This window comes from Elephantulus edwardii, unplaced genomic scaffold, assembly GCF_000299155.1.
Source record: "Elephantulus edwardii isolate Elephantulus edwardi_28Jun2011 unplaced genomic scaffold, EleEdw1.0 scaffold00028, whole genome shotgun sequence".
In the NCBI taxonomy this organism is placed as follows: Eukaryota; Metazoa; Chordata; class Mammalia; order Macroscelidea; family Macroscelididae; genus Elephantulus; species Elephantulus edwardii.
The window spans coordinates 15,576,025-15,598,431 of NW_006399778.1; the positions used below are offsets into that span (position 1 = coordinate 15,576,025).

General features: G+C 48.2%; 1 protein-coding gene across 1 annotated transcript in view; it reads right to left on the reverse strand.

Annotated features, from left to right (window-relative positions):
• The window catches only part of IGSF21 (immunoglobin superfamily, member 21), a 407,272-nt gene extending 384,962 nt beyond the window's left edge, over positions 1 to 22,310 (reverse strand). The window contains exon 1 of the mRNA XM_006883689.1: positions 22,241 to 22,310. Within this exon, the coding sequence (XP_006883751.1) occupies positions 22,241 to 22,310 (70 nt within the window). The remainder of the gene's footprint in view (positions 1 to 22,240) is intronic.
• Between the last annotated feature and the right edge of the window lie 97 nt (positions 22,311 to 22,407).

A 22,407-nucleotide genomic window follows, 5' to 3' on the forward strand; every position in this document is an offset into this window, starting at 1 on the left:
GAAGGTGAGATCTAAATAAATAGCTACAGCCCTCCTACAGCCTTGATGGTCCAGTCTTCTTCCCCACTGCCCAGTCCACTCATTTGCAAAGTCCTTTCATTACAAGAGGGTCCTTCATTTAACTAGGAACCCAGTAAATAAACCAAGTTCAATGTTGGTGAAGGATTCCCCCAGACATCATCTTGACACATCCCCTACACTTCTGCCTTCCAGGGTGGTCTCTGGGGATACAGCCACAGGAAATGGGGGCTCCAACAAAAGAGCTTAGCAGAGTCTAACCCTGCATAAACCTTGCCACCCTCCTCCGAGACTTAATCCATCTCTGATTACTCATATAAGCCATCTCTGTGAGCCGTCTCCGGTTGCTAATAAGCCCAAACCAGTTACCATCAACTCATTTCCAACTCATAGAGCCACCAACACCATCATCCTGCCTCTCAATGTCTTAGCATTAATTGTAACCAATAATTATGTTCCTTTATATGTTTGCAGCCCCACGGTCAGCACAGGAGCTAGTGCACTGTGGGTGTTCCATAAATAGGGTCCCTTCCTGACCCCACTCCCCAGCATTTCACAGTCACTCTCACCTGGCCTTACCCTCCTTTATAAGTTATCACCTCCTGCCCTTACACTGTTTATTGGTGTATGACCTACCTGTCTAGGTGTGTGCATGCTAGGAGGTGAGGTCCAGGAGGGCAGGCATTACCTTTGCCTAATTTACTTCTATACCCCCCAGCACCTAAGACACTAGGTGCTCAATAAACATCCATTGAATAAATGAATGGGCAAATAAATGTAAAATGAATTTTCTCTTCTCTCACTGAGTATGGCTCTTTGCCAGGCCAAATAGACTCATCTGGAGTTCATGATATCTCTGGTGTGAATCTATAACAAGGCTTCAAATCCCGGAGGAAACTATTTCCTCCCTCCAGACCTCATAGTAGCTACACAAATTGTTTAAATTTTTTTATTTTGTTGTTGTTGAGTGTATACACAGCAAAACATACATCAATTCAACAGTTTTTGCATGCACAAGTCAGTGATACTGGTTATTATTTCCTCTCCTTCTCTTATGTAATTTCTGCCTCATTGACACCTATGTTTCTCATCTAATCTTTCAAATTGCTTTTATCAATTCAATCCCATATAGACAGAGCTCAGAAGAGTTCCATTGTCAAGACACACATTGCTTAGCAGTTAAGCTGAACTATTGCTTGATTGTAAGAAGACTTTAGGGGTTATTTTTTGTTTAATATTTAAAAATCATCCTAGGACAATAATTTTAGGGATTCATCCAGCTTCCCCAGAGTCAGAAAATCTGGATGCCATGAGTGTCTGAATTTCTGTTCTGCATTTTCCCCCTGTTGTTCAGGATTCCTCTATAGAATCTTTAATCAAAATGGTCAATAATAGCAGTGACGCACCACCCAGTTCGTCTTTATATATATATATATAAACACACATTTATTTTGAACATTTAAATAGGCAAATGATATTTTATGTGACTTTTCAATAAAGCTTTTCTTAAGAAAATGTGGTTTGAAAACCAGTAAAGGAGAGAGGATGACTGAAGTCTCTGAGAATGTTGACTAGGGCCCTTTGCCTTACAGGGTTCACATTCCCTGTACCCACTCTATGGTTATTTATGGCAGGTTCCAATTCTGATTCTACTGGTGAATTCTTTTTTTAAATTGATATTTTAATGAAAGTTTATAGAGAACTTGGATTTCCATTCATTCATTGTTGCACATTATTCTGGGTGAAATATCTCAGCCACAAAAGGACAAATACTGCACAGTGCCACTGTTATAAAATAGAACTGTCATCGGGTTTGGGGGCAAACTAAGAAAAGAGGGGATAAATAATGTATACTGTATTGGAACAGATGAGGGAGAGAACTGTTTAAAAGGGATATATGATTAGGTATTATTTACATGACAAGAGTCCAGAATAAGAGCTGCACTCAGTTCTTCTGATCTCAAGGCAAGGGAGGTTATACATGGAGTCAATTAAACACATTACATTTTCCCTTCTTATCCCTGACTTTCCTTCCTCTGTTGTTCCAGGTGAAAAGAGACAAATTATTGTGTCTTTGAGGACCACTTGCAAGCTTTTAAGATCCCAGTTACTATACAGTGAACTAGGAGGTAGAACAGAAGCACCAAGAAAAATCAGGCCAGTTAACCAGAATGTCCCATGAAATCATGACCCTAACCCACCAAACCAAGGAACCAAAGCCCGTGAGGTGTTTGGTTGTACCTTAACAGTCTTAGTAGCTACTGCTTTTGTTTTTTCCATTGTTGCAGAGGCTTTTATTATTTCCAAAACTTGAGCCAGGAGAAAATAGGAAGCTGAGCCATCGTCGGTCTCTGGGTCTTGATCTCATGCTGTGCACATAGCAAATGCACAGCATATGTTTGCAGAATAAATGGATGAAATTATGTAGAAGGTAAAACCTGAATTATTAGAAGGTCTCAGTTTAGAGAAGGAAGAGAGTTTCAATAGCATATGCAAAGGCCCAGGGGCAGCCAGGAGCACTGTGACTTTGGTGTCGAAGGCTTGTGTGGCAGGGTGTGGGCATTTATGCCTCTTCAAGCAGCATCCTCTTCTTCCCAGAAGACTATACATAACAGGCTACATATTTTAGAGGTCAAGAGAGTGGGGACTCTAGCTGCAGCTGTTTTCCTATAGTGCCCTGGCCCTGACCCCAGAGCCAGGAACTACCTCTCCCTAATCACCTCTACACCCATGGAGCCCTACACTCATCTGCTCAGACCCACACACCGCACTAAATATAGCCATCACATATGCCTCATTTCTGAGCAAAATAACACTGTTTAAGTAAAGCCCTTTAAATTTTAAAGAGCTGGGTTGCGTGTCTCTGCAGGAAGCTTTTAGAACATTCTGAAGAGAAATAATAATAATGAGGCCAAAGACAACAAAGCCATGCAGTGACTTGTGAGGAGAGGAGCTCAGCCTTCCGCAGCAGCCAAGCCGAGGGCCCAGGGCCAGGGACAGCTGCTGCTACAACCCTTGAAGCTCCATGTGGGGCACCTGGGAGGCCAGGACCATAAGTTCAAGCTGGAAATCATCATTGGCAGAGAAGAAAGAAGGCAGAGAACATAAGAAACTAGTTGAAATCGGAGACAACCTGGGTTCAAAACTCAGCATGGACACTTACTAGCTGTGCGGCCCTGACCCAATGGCTTAATCTCTCTGTGCTTCAATTACTTCCTCTCTAAAATGAGGATAGTGGAAGCATGCACTCTTGGGTTTTGGGGATGTAGGTGGAACTGTAAATTAATATAAGCAAGGAGTTTATCGCAACACCAAATGCACAGAGTTTCCATGTTAAATTTTTCAATATTGTACTAAAGCTTTTGTTGGTTACCTGCTTCTGCCATGAAACTGTGGACTGAGGACAGGGACGCTGCCTTATTTACCCTGACAGTCTCTGTCTTAGTACAGAGCCCAGTTGGGAGCAGGTATTCCGTAAGTGGCTGCTGAATGAAACGGAAAGGAGCCCTTATCATGTGCTCCAAGGACAAGAACGCCTTTGGAACAGCCTCGCCCCGTGACACGCTATGTCCTTTGGAAGTAAGATGCTTCATTCCAAAGGTGGGGATTTGGTGGAGGAAGAATCAAATAGTCATTAAAGGAAATATTTGGGACATAGATGGAATTTGCCTTCCAAATCCCATTTTCTGGCATAGAGACAAAGAGCCCTGGAGGATCAGTGGTCAAGCATACAACTTCTACGTTGAAATGTTACTGTACACATTGTATGGGAGAAAGACTTGGGGATCTGCTCCTACAAGGATTACACCCTAGGAAACCTTATGGGAGAATTTTGCTTGTCATATAGGGTCACCGTGAGTCAGAGTTGACTTAAGGGCACATAACAACAATCTTTGAACTGGACCCTCCAGGCTCACTGTGTGGCCATGGGTTTATTGTTCCAAATGGCTTCTTAGCCATTGGCTTTGACTTCCACATGACTAAGTGGGAACCTGAAATAGGGTATACATAAAAGACTTCTAACAGGATTGGTTAGTTTTGCCATCCCACCAGATTTATATTGAGCAAGTTTAGCAGCAGAAGAGGAGAATCTGACTACCAATGAGGAAGAAGAAGCAGAGTGCAGGGCGCTTCTTTCAGGACCAGAGATTTCTGTACTGATGAGAGCAAAACCTAGACGAGAGCAGGAGTGGCCTCAGCAGAGAACTAGAGACTGACATGAAACAGAGCTGACTTGGGACTGTGGTCTCGAGGAGCCAGAGCTGGGGCCTTTGGGCAAGCTTGCTAGAGGACTGAGGAGAGATGTCATAATTGGAAAGACTAAATCTGTGGTGTTGGAGACGAGTACTGAATAGCCTATGGACTGCCGAAAGAAAAAACAGGGACAGGGGAGGGGGTCTTGGAAAAGGTGCAGCTAGGTTGCACCTTGGGAGTAAGGACGGCAAAGCTTTATCTCTCATATCTCTCATACTTTGGACATGTTTCTAGGAGAGGCTATTCCTTGGAAGTGTGGAGTGTCAGCAAAAGAGAGGACCCTCATCGAGATGGATTGACACAGTGAGGGAAGCAATGGACTCAGGTGTATCAGAAATGGTGAGGGTGGCACAGCATAGGACGGCATTCAGCAATGTTGTTTATAGAGTCGCTATGAATCATACTCAACTCGATGGCACCTAACAACAAAGGAACTTTGGAATACTGACCTAAGCAGTTAAGCAGCATAACTGACAACTTGTCCTGACTGAGGAATTGTATCCTGCTGCAAACCTGAATTGTAACTAGTCAACTTCCCTAGTAAGTCCCATAACTGACAGTATGGTTCTGTAAGAGCTGTGTGGCATTGTTACAAAGATGATGGACCAAATAGTAGAACAGTACAATTGGCTGGAATTAGTAGAAGTAAGTGCAGGAGAGGAGAAATCATGTCTGACCTCACGGGAATTGATTTTGTGCTGTGGATGGTGATGAGGAGGACAGTTTCCCTTTAATGAAGTCAGAGTCAGCCTTATACAAGTCCTCTACGCTCTTTTGTAGTGCACACTCTACACACACTCCATTACTTTATGGCCCTAAAACCCAACAGTTAACCTGGCTCAAGTTCTGGCAAGTGGTCCACACAGCACATTAAGGGAGGAACTGAAATTAGATCCCAGGGCTCATAATTTCTATTCTGATGCCCTTTCTACTAAACTGGTATTTTCCAAAGGTGTCATTTAGACTGATTCCCAGTGGTACAGGGAGAAGATGTTCCTTAACAAATTCTAGTACTCACGTGTTTATTTTAGCATGAGCTAAGAAAGAACTACATAGTGCAACAAACTCATGAACAACAAACTCTGCACAAAACAATGAAACAAAAAAGCAAAGCAAAACAAACAGAATCAATCTGAATTTGAGTTTGAGAAGATGATGGTATAATTAATAGTACAGGGAGCTCTGGTAGCCTAGAGGATAGAGAGTTGCATTGTCAACTCAAAGGCAAGCACTTTGAGTCCACCAGTTGTTCTGAGGGAGAAATATGAACAAGCTCCTCCCCTGCAATTTACAGCCCCGGAAAATTCACTAGAGGGTCTGATATGAGTTATGCAGCAGCAGCAATGAGGTTAAGGTTTCCAAAATTATTATAGTATGGATGGGATGTAGGTACATGTCGTGGTGAGGTGAAGCGGTAACTGGTGGTCCCTGTAGCACATCCAGGCTCAGGACATGAAGAGTCCAGAGCCTGCTGATCCTGACCAGGAAGCATCTCTCATTGCCCAGGGAAAGGAGCGGCATGGGTGAGAAAAGCTACACAGTGAACCAGTACTTCGCCCATGAAGCCAGAGGTGTCATGCCTGTGCCAAGATGGGGGTAGCAGCCTTCAGACACATCCCCATGTTCAGCTGACAAAAACTACTCTTCATCAAAACAAATCTGAGCTGCCAGGTAGGCAGAAAAGGGGCTGGACAAAGGGAAATAGAGGGTGATGGGAACGTCATCTCAATCAACTTGGTGACAGAGAGCTGAGTAGGGGACCATCTCCCAAGGAATGTTTATCCCAGCAGACAACTGCTCCCCTTCCTGAAGGGTCGTGTTTCTGTGGAGCAGATGTGCAGAGCCGGGACCCACCTGCCTCAGGGCAGGGTCCTTGCAGGGCTGGTGGGAGACGATGCCCTCGACAGATGGCCAGTCGGTGTGGGGCAGGGGCACTCTGTCTTGCCCAGAGCACTTTAGAGAATGAGCCAGGGAAGAAATTGCCACTGGTATTTGTCACGGCAATTTCAGCTTAGCACCGAATGTGTAAGCGTCTCATGAATTTCAACGGGCAAAATTAGTCCCTATCAAAGTCAATTTGAACAGTTAGGCAGATGGAAAAGGGGCCGAACAGAGGAAAATAGAGGGTCATAAGGAATGTCACCTCAGCCAACTCAGAAGCTGAGAGCTGAAGGGGCTGTTGGTAGAAGCTTCCCCAGGGAATATGGATCTCCCTTTAGAAGCCAGCCACTCCCAGAACTCCAGCTGCTTGGATTTTAAGAAGGCCATCTAAAAGTTGCAGTGGTGCCTTCAGCTTTTGGAGGTGGGAACAAGATCTGATAGTCCTAAGTGCTAATGTCCTCAATGATATACTCCTCTCTCCTCTCTCTGCAAGTGTGGAAGAAGTCTGTAGTAGGAATAGCTGAGGCCTGGGGAGTATGTTTCATTGGAAAGGAGGGAGTGTTGAGCCCATTCGTGACTGATGTGGACCAGGCTGCACATGGTCACAGCCACAGCCGGTGGGGATACGAGGAAAGATGACCTAGCTGGGTCTAAGGAGAAAGAACATCTCTGTGGGAAATAGGGTGGAAAATGGACTGGGGAATGACGAATTGGCATGCCCAGGGGTGAAGCTATCAGTCAGTGAGAGGGACCAGGGAAGAAGGGAGGCGTAGGGATGCTGATGAGTCTGGAGAAGGTACAACACTTCCCAAAAGTCAATGCCAGCAAACGGAGAGTTCAGGCATCCTCCCCTTGCAGAACTGCAATGTCCCCTCAGAGCTGTCTGTCCTTCCAAATTCACATGCCTCCTAAACAGCCAGTGTCACCTTCCTAAAGCCTCATGCTTATCCTACTACTTCTTGGTTCAAAAAAGAGCTAACACAAGTTTGAGCATATGACTAGGTATCGTAGGCCTATTATAACCACTGCTTTAGTCCTCAGCTGCCTTTGAGTTGGCCCCCAATTCATGGTGACCTCATGGACAAAAGAATGCAGTTACCCAATCCTGTACCATCCCGTCGATCAGCTGCAGATCAGACCATTGTGATCAATAAAATATTCATTGACTGAGTTTTGGAAACAGCTGACCAGATCATATTCCCTATAATAAATGGCTGTCAATTGCAGCATCACATAATGTCAGGAGCTTTCCACATCCCATCTTGCTTCATCATCACAGCAGCTCTTCAGGTACAAAGCATAAACTCCACTTTATATTGGGGAAATCATGGCTTGGCAAGGTTATGCTGGACCTCTGCTGTTTGTAACTCAGTTCACACTCCTCCCTTCTCCTCCTGCTCTGTGCCTGGGAGGCTAGGCTGTGTGGTTTTTCAGTTGAATTTGGCCAATAGGATGTACCGGCAAGGAGACCAAAAGACAGGAGGAGAGTGCGGCTGGGGTATGTCTCCTCCCATCCCTCTTGATGCCAGGTCCTTAAGAGTATACCACATCCCTCTACTTAAGGCCATGCCAGGCACCCCCCCGATCCCTCTGCACAGTGTTCATTTTGGTCCCACCCACAGTTCCTGCCCCTTCCTATTCTGATCTGCAAGTGGTAAATTTTACTTGTCCCTTGTTGCCTTCCTTAACCAAACCCCCACTGCCATCAAAGCAGCTGAAACTACGGAATTGAGTTTTTCCATGGATGTAATTATGAAATTAGATTGGCACTTCTTTCTCTTCTTGAAGAACCACTGGTAAGTTCAAACCATGAACCCTTCTGTTAGTAGCTGTCTCACCATTGTGCCTTCTCTACCCCTTAAGTAAGGGTCATTGCTAATTCCCATGTAGCGGGCTGCTATTAATGGCAAAGCCATGAACAGCAGAATACAACCTTGTCCGGCTTCTGCTCCCTCCCAACAACCAGCCACAGCTCCAGCTGTTGTGATTACAGTTGATTCTCAGGAGTGGATCGCCAGGTCTTTCTTCCTGGTCTGTCTTGATCTGGGAATGCCACTGAAACTGGTCCATGCCGGGTGACTTTGCTGGTTTTAGCTTTTAGCACCAGAGCAATACACAAGTTCCCATGGTAAGACAAACTGACAGATGACTAGTAGCTGCTCAGATGCTCCTTGTAATGTGCAGCTACTGCCTCAAATTCCCCAAATGGAGCTTGCTGTTTCCTTCTGGAATCTTGACTGAGGCCTTAAGGAAGTCACCTGTCCTAATGTCAGAGTCAGCAAATGGTAGTGTTGACATCACAGCTGGCTGTCCAAATCTAAAGGCCTCTTTGTTTCATCTGAACTTGAGCGTCTGTCTCAACGGCAAGCATCCCCAGCCCCACCTCACAGCTTGGCCGTATCCTCATGCCACCTGCTCTACTATGCACTTAACATTTTTCTTTAACTTGACTTCTTTTTTTCACTTAAATAAAGCTATTTAAAAGATGGAGTGTGGATTTAAATCACTACTCCAAATGGCAAACCAGTATCACTTGCCTTAAACAGAGGGTGACTGAAAATAATTACAATGGAAAGAAAACATTTGTGGTACAAAGTCTCGCTCCTTCTGGCTTGATGAAGGGCTCATGGCTCCAGACCTATTATCTTTCTGTTCTAAAGAGACATTAGCAAGTGTTGTGGGGCCTACTGACATCTCTGGATGCTACAAGCTTGGTTGCTAATTGAAAAGTTGGAGGCTCAAATCCACCAAGAGGCACTAAGGAGCAGGCTTGGCAGTCCACTTCTGGAAAATCAGCCACTTAAAACGATCTCGGGGGGAAAAAAACAAACCCAAAACACTCTGGGGTACAGGCCTGCTCTGACACACCTGGCCGGGGTCACTGTGCATCAGAACTGACTCAACGGAAACTAGGTTTTGAATGGGAAGTATTTGTGTGTGTTTTTAAGAGAGGCCATTAAAGGCACAGTGGCTTCATCGTCAGGATCCTCAGGGCACAGCCCCAGGGACCCAGTAAGAGAAGAAAAGGGGAAGCCTCCCTCTGCATGATAGCATGGTATTTAAGTCTACTGTCAGAGACATCTCCAAGGTACAGAGGAGCAATGATGTCAGTCTGGAGACTAAGGTGTGCCTGATACAGGCCACGGTCTTTGCCATTACTTACTTTGCATCAGAGAGCTGGACAATGACTAGGGATGGGATGATAGAAGGAGAATTGATGCCTTTGAGCTGTGCTGCTGGAGAAGAGTGTTGAATATACCGTGGACTGCTAAGAGAACAAATATGTTCGTCCTAGAGAGGGTGAAGCAGGGCTACTCCTTAGAGGCAAGGATTCTGAGGCTTTGTCTGACATACTTTGGACATGTTGCAAGGCAGGATCAATCCTTGCAGAGGAACATCATGCTTGGGTGGGTGGAGGGACACACAGGAGAGGAAGACCCTTGATGAGATGGATTGATTCTGTCATTGGGGTAATGAGGATAGGTGTGTCAGAGACAACAGAACTGGCAAGAGATAGAGCAGGGTTAAGGGCTGTTGCACATAGGGTCGCTATGAGACGCAAGGGCCTTGACGGCACCTAACAACAATGTCAATGCACACGCCCTGCCTGCACTCTCTTTGGGGGCCACCAGCTGCACACTTTGGGGGACACTGGGCCAGTCCGCACTGTCTGCGAGAGCCCTCTGCAATAATAGAAATGTTCTTTATCTGTGTGACCCAGTATGGTAGCTGCTGAGCTGCGTTAGGCCCCAGAGCCCTTGACACATAGCCTGCGCGGATAGGAATGGGGATTCTATGAACTCAAGCTGGAGTCTTTTGTTTCCATTTAAATGGCAGCTGTGGTGCATGACTCCTGGCTATCGGATGGGACAGCACAGGCCTAGACAGCAAGCCTTATGAGGACAAAGACTGGCTTATTCCTTCTCTGGGTTTCTGGAACCACCTACAGTGCCTGCAGCTCAGGAAGTAAGTACTCTGCAGACACCTGCTCAAAGACCAGCAAGGAAATGAACGCATGATTGAATGGATGAGAAAAGTAAATACTGATTCTGCATATAAGACATTGTCTCTGCATTCCAAATCATCACCATCTTAGAACCAGTACCTAACTCTTTGTCTTCTAAAACCAAATGGAGATAGTTGCTATTAAGTAAATTCTTATTAAGGGTGAGCCCAGGAAAACCATAGGGTTTTCTAGGCTATAACCTTTAGGAAGCAGATCACCGGGCCTTTTCTCCAAAGCACTCTTTTGTTGTTATGTGCTGTCGAGTAGCCTGTGACTCATAGCAACCCTATGGACAACAGCCCTAAACCCTGCTCTATCCTGTGCCAATCTTCTTGTCTCTGACACACCTACTCCCATTACCCCAGTCACTGAGTCAATCTATCTCATCCAGGGTCTTCCTCTCCTGCACTGTCTCTCTACCCTCCCAAACATTATGTCCCTCTCCAAGGACTGGTCCCTCCTTGCAACATGTCCAAAGCATTCTGGATGGACTAAAATGGCCAAATTTCTCCTTAATAGTCAAGCTTTTAGAACATCACCCTGGAACTCCCTCCCTCCCTGCTGTTGCCTACCTTTTACCTCTACCCCACACCCTCTCACCCCCTCAGCTCTGAGGTCAGGCCCTAGGAATTTGCCTTCTAAGGCCTCTTTCCCTCCAAGCCAAGCTTCTGGCCTGCTTCTCTGCTGCACAAGCGAACAAAGAAGCCTTTGTGATGTGGCCGCCTTTGCCACCTCTCTCCACCTCCTCCACCCTTGCCTGGGACATTAGGTGCTTGTGACAATTAGCAACTCATCACCTGCTTCTCTGGAAGCAGGCACCTGGCCTTCCGCTATTGTATAGCCTGAATACCCACTTGACAAAAACCCACACACGGGCAGTGAGCACCCGCTCAAGGAGCAGATGCCACCCACCCTCTGGTGGGCCGTGCCAGTGTCCCTGCGAGGTCCCTCCCCCAGCCCACTCCAGGAAGGTGCCAGGGCAGCCCTTTGAGGACTGTGAGGGAGAGGGCAGGAAGAGATGGTGCTGGGGAGATAATGGAGGCGCCAATGATCGGTGACAAACAACCCCATCGGAGCAGTGAGAGTGCCTCTGCAGAAAGAGAAACAAAAGGGCACAGGGAACAGCTTGGCAAAGGGACAAAAACCCCCAATGGCTCAGCTGCTTTGCTCCCTGGCGACTCCCAAGCTGCTCCTGTGATTTATGAGGTTGGGGGGTGCTCCCTGCTGGAGCACTGCCAAGATCCCCACCCAACTGCAGGGGGTCCCTGATGCTCCTCCTGCCTGGCTGGGTTGGTAGGGCCCTGACATAGGAACCTCCAGCAGTTTGAAGAGATATACCAGCACAAGGCAGCCAGCACACATGCCAAAAACAAGTCATGCCTCTCTCTGGTCTCAGTTTTCTCTGCTTTAAAACGGGAAGGAAAAAAGTGATGCAGAAGGTTTCCTAGCTCCGTTATAGCTCTGATGCTCCACACCTGAAGGCTTGGTCAGTATTTGATGTGGTGAACCTGTGATACATTCCGCCCTCTTTTCTGGCATTGGAGGTTCTTTATACTTCCTCTCCTTCAAACTTGGGTGGGTTCTACCATATGCTGCAAAGCCAAACATCATTGCCCCTGTAACAACTAACCACCTTCCGAGCTGGGCACAGTGTCTGTGTAGACTCCACACATAATGCGATTTTTCCTCCCCCGGAGTCCCTCCTTGCAATTCCATCATAAGAGGCTGCACATTCCAGGGAAGAAATCAAGCCTGAGAGTGATTAAGATGCTGCCTGAGAGCACACATCCAATGAGTGGTGGAGACAGACAGGACTGAACACAGATCTGACTCTAGACCCACCCCTGGAGGCCCCAGCTCCTATCACTCTGGGCCCAGGTCCATGGTAGATGGTTGGGTGAGAACAGCCTTGTCTCTGGCTGGGCTTTCTGGGCAGGGCCTGGACAGTGGTTCAGTTTTCCTTCCTTGCTGGATCTGGACACTCAGAGAGAGATGGACAGCTTCCAAATGACAGCATTTCTTCCTTGAGGCTATTGCCTCTGTGGGGGCCCCAGAGCAGCCATTTATAATCCAAGGGAGGTTTCAAAGAGTTTCCGGCTTCAGGTGGCACCGAAAAGGCAAATTAATCTTCCAAGAGCACTGCCCAGGGAGCGTCATCATCTCTCTTCAACTGCTCCCTGTAGTCCGCAGGCTCAAGTCCAACGGCATTGCCCTGGCAGGCAAGCCTCCACTCACTTCTCTAACCTCATTCCCAACTTTTCAATGAGGATCCGGGGCTCCCCAGCCTCCCAGCCCCCTACACACCCAGACAACACTGAATCCTTTTTCCAGGCCTTTTCACTCACTGTTTTCCCTGACTGAACCCCACTCCTCGTCCCCTTTGAACCTTCAAGATCACTCTCGTTCACTCAAGCCTTCTTGGGCCATTCTTTTAAATTCCAAAGACTTCCATTGAAGTCTTATATTTGCCATTTGGATGTTATGTTTTGTTTGCTATGTGCCTTTGAGCCAGAACTGACACACAGCTGAACCTCCAGGGGATTTTCAGAGGCTGTAAATTATACAGGAAGAAACTGTCCATCTTTCTCCCAAAGTAGTAGCTGCTGGATTTGAACTGCCTGCCTTTGTGTTGACAGAACAACTCTTTACCCACTAGGTCACCATTCTCAAAAATGTTCATGTAGCAGAGAGTTGCCAGCAAAACCTGAGATGATCTATGGGAGATCTGCCTCAGTCCAGGATTAGGCCCGGCACAGTTGGTTAATTAGTGGGATATGACTGGATCCAGTGACTTGGCTCCAGCATCAGCCTCCAGGGGAAAGAGAAGAAAAGTTGAGACCACTAAGCCTTTCTGAAGGACCCCATGTCCAACTGATCCCCTCCTGGGAGAAGAGAAGGAAGCGAGGAGCGAATTACTGAGGACCAATTAGATGTCAAGTTCATGGAATCCCCACCACATCTTTCACTTTCAAAAGATCAGTAAACTAAAGCATAGAGAAGTAGCGCCTTGTTTAAGCACACTCCTCTATGAAATGGCTGAACTGGGACTTGAACCCAGGATGCAGGGAAACCAAAGCAGGAGTTGTTTCACCATACCCTGAGGAAGGACAGACAATTGGAGGTAAGAGAGGCAGTGTGAAAGCCCTGGTTATTAGGTTTTAGTGGTTCTCATGTTGGATCTACCACTGAGGTCATTTTCTAGGTGCCAATATGATGGACTCAGGATTAGAAATAGATGGCAAAATTGAGTCTGAGTGTGAATCCTCTCACTAACAATGTGACCTTGGGAAAATCACACAATTTCTCATCTGTACAATGGGAAGAATAACATCTCCCAAATAGGGATTACTAGAAAGATTTAATATGACCTTGTCTACGAACATGTCTGGCACCAAACTTGGTATATAATCATTACTCAGTTCCTAATATCATCTTTCCTTCCTTGCATATTCAAGTCCTCAGCACATATCAAGGGAAGCCCTTTCCCCAGAGAACTCAGAAGGAATGGGAAACCCCTGGGTCTTCCCATCTCTTTCCACTAATGGCCCATCCTCTAGATGTCAACTGTGGCAGCAGTGCAAATGATGATGGGCAGAGGTGGACCTGGGTACCCGCAGGACTTCCAGGAGTGACTGAGCAGGGCCAGAAACCAAGCTGGGCCCAGATCTAGTGTCTGAACTAAGCCTCAGGCCCAGGGGAGTCATCAGTTATTCACTCAACAAACATCCCCATGACCTGTTCTGGTGCTGGGGCCAAGGTGCAAGGGTGGTGGCCACAACAGCTCGCTATCAAACAGGGAGACCAACACACACCATCTCCAGCCTGAGAAGAGAGTTCTTTCATAAGTTTTCCCTAACATGCTACTGCTAGTGTTCTTAGGGGACAACTGAGTCAGAGGGTAGTCATGGAGAAAGAGGAAGCGGCTAAATTAAGACTTGGAGAGTCAGACTGTGCTAGCCAAGGCCAGATATCTGTTCTTTGAGCCAAGAAAGGGTGGAAGTGGGGGAGGAGGCAGAGAACCGAGCAGCTCTGGCCAGATCTCTGAGTAGGACCAAGTCTATAGAGACAAGAGGAATGTGAGCTCTGGAGTCTCTCAACGGTGGGACTATGGTTACATCATTGTTATCCCCTCCGGCATGCTGACTGAACCCTCACCTGGACAGCCACAGAAGGCAGCAGCAATTGCCACTCCCTACAACATCAAGCTCACAGCGCCTGCTTATTGTTTAAAGTCTACTGACCTGTGAGCTCATGGGCAAGTAGGCAGACAGTGTATCTCATGATTGACCCCCATTGTCAGCACAGACCCCTATTTGCAAGATGAAGTAGTGCAATGGGGTGAGAAGAGGGGAGAAAAAAGGATTTGGTTTGCAATTAAAAAAAGATTAGGTGAGGCACCAACAGAGATTTGTACACCAAAGCTCATAGAAGCATTATTCACCATCACAAGAACATGGAAACAGCCCAAATGTCCAACCACAAATGAATGGATTGAGAACTTATGGTACATTCACACAATGGAATACTATGCAGGACACAGGAGCAATAACTTTGTAAATTATTACCTAACTTGGGAGGGACTGGAGAGCATTATGCTGAGTGAACTAATTCAGTCCCACAAGGATAAATATTGTATAAAACTGTTATTGTAGAATGAGTTTAAGGATCCAGGAGGGGTGGGAGAGGCTAGAAGCAGAGGGATGTGAATGTGCAAAGGGAGGAGGGAATTAATCATTAGGTTGTACAGTTTGATGGATGGGGGGGGTGGTAAGGGAAACTGAAAGAATTTGTTTGACTTTGTATTCAAATTTTGTAAATAAACTAGTAGAAAAAAATAAAATAAAAAAAGGTTAGGTTTGCAGCTAAACCTGGGTTCCAATTCAGTCACTTCCTACCATCTTTCCAGCTCTCTGAGTTTCAGTGTACCTCATCTTTTAAACGGCCACATGAGTCACTGCCTTCAGGTATGATATACGGACTAAATTAAATTGTAGACGTGAAGGCATTATGCCAATTCAACAAGTAGAGAACTAGGATGTATAGCATCAGACTTTGCAACCAATGTATTATCTGAGAAGCTATAGAAGGCACCAAATGTAGCTCTTGGAGCAGACATCTTCAACACCACCTGCAAAATCAGCCCAAATTCTACATGCTACACCTTTTTCTAAACTTCCGGTAGAAATTGAAACGTGGGCATCCAACCCTATCCTACACCTGAATGCACATGTATTAATGGTGAAGGGTGGTTTACAAACATCCAAAGAACCAATCTTCATGGACCACCTACTTTATGTTCCAGAGGCAGGAGATAGATTCAGTTAGGAGCAGAACAAGGCATGGTTCCTGCCTTCATGAAGCATCCAGTCTAGTAGGGCAGGTTCACAATAAAAATTTCACTTGGGGGAGAAACAATTCAGGTTTGGAACTGAATTAAAGGATGAGGACTGCTACAGTCAGTGTCAGACCTCCAGGGAAAGGCAGAGAGAAGGCAGTGGGATGGTGTCACCTCCAGCCAGTGGGCCATGAATGACCCTGTGGGTGGGGGCTAACCAGCAACTCTAAACCTCCTGTCTCCTGCAGATCATGAAGCCCAGAAAGGCCAACAGGTGGAGTATTATTTGCAAGCAACAGATATTGACTCAGAATTATTTGATCCAAAAAAGTAAGCAATGAAGATGCTATGGGAGAAATCACAGGGATGCACGCACAAGCATCAGGACTCAAGAAGAATCAAGCTGGTAAAGTTTAGGTAGACCCATGGTTAATACTCAAAACAATGCTAAAAGCATCCAGAACTGTGGCAAGGCCTTTGGATACATTGGTTCATTCCATTCTCTCAATACCTTGAAAGTTGTTATGAGCCATCAAGTTGCTTGCGACTCATAGCAAGTCCCTTGTACAACAGCTCTGAATCCTGCTCTATCCTGTGCCAACCTTATTGTCTTTGACACACTCACTCCCATTACCCCAGTCTCTGAGTCAATCCATCTCATCCAGGGTCCTCCTCTCCTGCACTGTCTCTCCACCCTCCCATGCATGACGTCCCTCTCCAAGGACTCATTCTTCCTTGCAACATGCCCAAAGTATGTCAGATGAAGCTTCAGAATCCTTGCCTCCAAGGAGCAGCCTGGTTTCACCCTCTCTAGGACGAACCTGCTTATGTTCCTAGCAGTCCATGGTATATATTCAACACTCTTCTCCAGCACCACAGCTCAAAGGCATCAATTCTCTTTCTATCATCCCTAGTCATTGTCCTGCTTTCTGATGCATAGCAAGTAATTGCAAAGATCATGGCCTGTATCATCAGGTGCATCTTAGTCTCCAGACTGACATTTTTGCTCTTCAGTACTCTGGAGAGGTCCTTGGTAGCAGATTTTCCCAACGCAATTCATCTTTTGATTTCCTGGTTACTGGTACCAAGGCCTATTATCAACCTCAAGAAATTATCTAAGTGGTTTCTTCCCATTGGCAAAAGACTTTCCAAGTATACTCCACCTTTATGATACTCTGCTTAATCAGGGGTGTCTTATGATAGTCTCACTTGCCAAGATGGCACATAACTCAGTGGGCATAACTCCCCAAAGCATATCTGGTATGTTGCTAGCAAATAGGGGAATGGATAAAACAAACATCAAGTTCCTTTTCCAGGAGGTTGAAATCTGAGTTTCAAAAAGACTACTTCATGGTCTGTCCCTCCTCTTTACTCCTCTCTATCCCTCCAGCTCCACAGACATTCTATTTACTTGCTCTGTTCATAGGATCACAGCAGTAGATCTGGTGAACATGAACTCGCCTCTGATACTGAACCCACTTATTCTGTAAAGGTAGGTTCCAGAATCTCATCACCTGGATTCTTCCCAGGAGTGTCATCCTCTTAGAATATGGAAATAAGATCATGTGGGTGTTTTCATTCAACATGGTTCACAAAAGGGGTAGAGGCTGCTGCATTCCTCCTTGCCGTGATGGGAGAAAAACATAGCTTCTCCCCTCCTCCAGGAGTGGCAGGTGTCGCTGGGTTCATTCAGATCTGGTTTTGAAACTCTCGGCTCTTCCACTTACCAAAGACCCTGGACTTCATTCATTACAAAAAGAGAAAAAGAAAAGAAAGCTCCAATAACTCCTACAAAGAAAAAGCTCTATAAAATGCAGCTAATGACACTGCCTTACAAGTTCTTGAGAGCATTTAATGTACAAAGAGCATGTAATAGATGTGCAATAAACAGTTGCTCTCAGTAATAGCACGGTTCTTTCTCTCAGTCCTCAGTTAGACTTGAGGGGAGACACCATGTGAGTCGAGCTAATCCCTCATGCATAGTCCTGCCTCCAGGTCTTATTGATGTCCTTCCTTTGTTTCCAGGTCTAGCTCAAGTTCTCCCTCTTCTCCATAACATTCCCTTAATGCCCTGAGTAATCACTCTTCCCCAAAAAACTTCCTGGAGGGATTATCAATTCACTTGGCATCTGGCAGGTATCAGTGAATTTCTACTTGGATTGTTATCCATCTTTTCAGAAACATGCTCTATCTCTCACCCCTTTGGGATCTCCCGAGGGTCACGTTCATAAGTCTTGCCCACAACAAATGCCCATCCATTCTCTTGATGATGACAGTGGCTTTGAGGGATATCTCTCTCAGCCCACCTCTAAAGGTGAACGTACTGGAAGATCCTATGGCAAGGGAGGCTTAGGAGGGCTGAGGACATAGAAAACAGGATACACTGCCAACTCCTCTTGTGAGGTGCTAAGAAAGTAACCAAGCTCCATTCTCACTAGGAGGGAGTCCCATAGAGGGAAGGAGCAGAGGGGAGGGCTGAGGGAATGTGAATTCCTAGTCATCATTTCCTAACTTTGAGCAAGTCACTTAACCTTTCTGAGTCTCAGTTTCCTGGTCTGCAGAACAGAGCTAATTGTACATCTTAGGGCGGTGGTGAAGATTTAATGAGATCAGCAGCAGCACATGGTGTAGTAGGGAGGAGGATCTAACTCCCTCCTCCCTCTGAGTGAAGCATCCATTCCTCACCAGGCTTTTAGCGCCATAAGACACTTCACTATCATGTTCAGAGTCATGTTCCTAAAGAAGGTAGTATCTAGACATACTTGGTTCATAATAAGCATTTGATGGGTGCCTGTATAAGTGAGTTTCAAGTGGACTGGGCATGTGTCAGAGATAAGCTGGGTATAAGCCAAGCTGCTGGCTGCCATGCACCTATACGAATTGCAAGAAACCAAGTTAACAGAATTAACCGGCTTCCTTTTCACCCTGCCTCTGCCTTTGAGGCCAGGAAATGCTGCAAACAAGAAACCCAAGCAAGCCATTGAAACTTCGCTACTTCCTGATCCGATCCTCGTCTCTAAAGTGGGGTGCACTATTCTACCTGGTCTGACCTGCTTGAGTGTAGGCGGGGCAAGTGGGACTGATGGCCAGAGAAGCCTGGGTATCAGATCAACCTCACATGACTGGTCCTGCTTGCACCTCTGTCTGTGTGCCCTGGCCACTGGAAGGAGGGGGGGGGCTCCAAAGAGGACCTGCTCTGGAAGGGGCCTGTCATTCCCAAGTCTTCATGCTCTCAGTCTCCTCATGTGAAAAGAAGAATGTAAACCCATCTTGGGAAGGGGATGGAACAGGAGTGTGCTATGCAGGAAGCATTGAGCACAGTGCACATTGCAGCTGATCCGTGTTATTACCACTGTTGGAAAAACCAACCCCAACTCTCTGTCAGCACAAGAGTCATCCTGACATTGTTTAAGGAGACCTGTGTGGAAGGGCGGATTAATATGGGGTCTCGTTAGCACTACCTCTCCCTTACACACACACACCATTGACCTGGGCAGTTCTCTATCTGTTCTCATGGTGTTCAAAGGTGTTAAGGTTTTAGAAACTAGGTTGTTAACCAGTTCCACTAGCAGAGTTCTCTTGGCTGAAAAACCAGAATTTCACAGCTATCGAAATGCAGGATCTTGGGGTTCCTGCCAGCTCTAACAACCTCTGCTTTAATAAATAAATAGATTTGTTTAACTCCTGCTTGCACCAGAAATCAGGTGGAAAGGAACTATGGCTGGGATTGGTCCAGACAGGATAGGGTAGGGGTGGCAGGGGGAGTAAAGTCTCAAAAATCCAGGGTGCTCCGCTCAACCATAATTCTTCTGCTTGGGGTTGGAGAAGGAAGGAAGGTTGCTAGGGCATCCTCACCCGCATCCTGGCAGGCAAGGTGGGAGGGGAGGGCCTAGGATGAATACCTGAAGTTGTCACACCTGCCTGCTTGGAGCGAGGACCCTCAGGGCTACTTTCCCCACCCAGGAGACTGGGGTCCACCCTAGAGGCCGGCACCTTTGGCTCCTTAGGGGTTAATCTATTTAATGTTCTTCTAGGGATGAATGAGGGGAAGCCCAATATCTCTCCCAGCACAGGCCAAAGTGCAGTAGCCAGAAGTGGCCTGTCCTGAGAAACAGAGGCGGAGGTGAGGGAGAGGTGGGTTAAGGGTGGAGGTGAGGGAGAGGTAAACATGGTCCAGGGCCGTCCAGAGGAGGCAGGCTTACGTCTGGAATGTCTGCAATGAGGGGTGGGGAGCCCAGGTGAGGCGAAGGTGCACCGACCAAGCCCCTCCACGCCCGGCAGTGGCTGCCACTGTCACCCCCACTCCACCCTCATACTGGTTCAACACATTTCTGAACGCCTGCCTGGACTATCCATTCACAGGGCTCACGGCCAGCCCCTGGCAGGTGGCCCTGTAAAATCAACTGCCAGGTGCACTGCTCAGGGTCACTTCCAGGAAGGGCGCCCTCCTCCGACGCACTTGGCCTTTTGCACCTGGTGCGGATCCTTCTCCCACCCCTGCTCCCATCGTGGTCACACACTTGGAACAGGGAAGGAGGGATCCCATTCCCACGGCTCCAAGTCCCCTCTGCAGAGAAGGCTCCAGGAGCCTGGGACTCCCGCCTGCGCCTTAGGTCCGGAAAGTTTCATGTCAGCCAGCAGGTCTACGCGCTTGCTTTGCCCTGAGCCGCGGAGCCCGCGCCAGCTTGGCAGGTCCAGATGCGCTCGGCCCGGGTGCCCGCGCCCCCGCCTCCCGCAGCCTGCAGAGGCGAAAGGAGCTGAGACGCCTGGCCGCCTGGCCAGCTCTCCGCAGCCTGGGAGCCAGAGGAACGCCGCTCGCCCATTGAGGGAGAAACTCGCTGCAGGGTGGGGTCCAGAGGAGAAGCTCGCTGCAGGGTGGGGTCCTGACAGAGCTGGAGTTTCCCATCAAAGCCCTTCCTATCAGTGGATCCCCACCCCTGCCTACTGCTGCTCTGCGCATTCTGGGGAGAAATGGGTGCTTTCCTCCTGCCCCTAACTCCAATCCCAAATACTCGCTTCCGTCTCCAGGTGAGGGCTCCAGTACCTTCCCACAGTGTCCTCTGGGTAGTCCTGGAACTATGACTGTCCCTTCATATACCCTTTTCCTCAAGAGGCATCCGAAGGGGGGAGCCCTCTTCCCAAAGTTGGGGGCAGATTTTGGTCCACTTTGGAAATCGTCTTGCTCCAAGGGTAGGGAGAGAAAGAGTACAGGGCTAGTGTCCCTTCTAGGTTACATCAGCCCCTCCCCCACAGCAGGACCACTCCTCAGGCTCAAATTCTGCAGCTTCTGCAGCTTCTGCATCTCAGACTCAGGACTCTCCCAGAACCTGGGCCGAGTTGGATAGGGTTACTGAAAGGGGTCACACCTTCCTGAGAGGCGCTTTCAGAGTCTGCTTAGGCGCCTCCAGATGAGACAGGCATATGGCAGAGGGCAGAGGAAACCCTGCCCCCATCATCTAGTTGGGCTACTGACTCAGAGAGACCCTCTACTGGTCACAATGGCTACTTTTTGGCATCTCAGTGTCCCCTTCCCCCTCTGCTGTGAAGCCAGTCTCTGCCTGCAGCCAGGCTGACTGTGCACCCAGCACAGGCTTAGAGGAGAGTGGAGGACGCAGACCCTCTCCTCTCCAAGGCTTATCATCCACTGGTCGCCTTCTGGCCCGGCCCTTAGCCAATGAGTCTGCTCTCCAATCACTGCCTGAAAGGTGCGGAGGTCCCCAGATTCGGCCTGGTAGTATTTAAGATCCACCAGGCGGCGGCGTCAGGCTGGGATGCGGATGCAGCCAAGAACCCCGAAGCTGCGGAACCACGGCTCACTCGCTCTGGGGACCCCGCTCGGCTTCCATCTCCTTCCAGCTGATTCAGCCAGCCCCAGCCCAAGTCCTTGTGGGACACACACACAGCGCTGCTCCTCACGCTTCTGTTTCCCAGACTCGTCCATACGTCCTTCCATACACGAGCCACACGCCCCATCACGAGCACACACTCCTAGCCCACGAAGCAACACAACCCCTTCGCGCCTTGCACCTCCACAAGAGCTCCATTGCACCCAGCCTATCCGAGTGTCACATTCTCACCTATGCACACATGCTGTCCCCACTCCCACAAAAATAGTCATCCGCTGTCACATCCCCCTAAAGAGACCCCTCAACACTTGAGGACACGCGTGAACGCCACAACTCACATACTAATCCACTCCTTAACACGCTCACACATACGACACGAGCTCACACACTTCACAGACTCACTGAACGACCGACACACGCTCACACCCCCAAACACTCTGGCTCACTCTTTTTCACTCTCTCTCACACACACACCCTCTCAAACACAGCAGTCGTGCAACTGACACACTCCAACACTCCTCCAGACACTCGCTCACTCCTACGCCTACACACACACACACACACACACACACACACACACAAGCACAATCCTAAATTCACTCCTGCACCTCTCACACAGAGCTTGCTCCCGGACCCCCTCGCGCAGAGACGCAACAAAGACACACGCTTGTACACACACCACAGGGGCGAGACACATATACACACACTCTGGCACAGACCTGCGCTCTCCCTCCCTCCCAGCTCAGCCAGGCAGCCCCAAGAAGCCCCGTACCGGAGCACTACTCGGACCCGAGCCCCTCCACGCCCCGCGCGGCTCCGGGGCGACCCCGATCCTTTTCGGCGGCCCGAACCCGCGCCAGTGTCCCTCTCCCCGGCTCCCGCCGGGCGCCGCGCACTCACCGCGCGCGAGGTCCAGGATCGGGGCGAGCAGCAGGCAGACGCAGCCGCGGAGGCTCGGGGCGGCTCGCATGGTGCCCGGGAGCTGGCGGCACTGGTGGGTCGGCAGCGACGGCGAAGGCAGCGGTTGCGGGTCCCCTCGCCATGGGCTCAGGCGCGTTCTTGCCTCC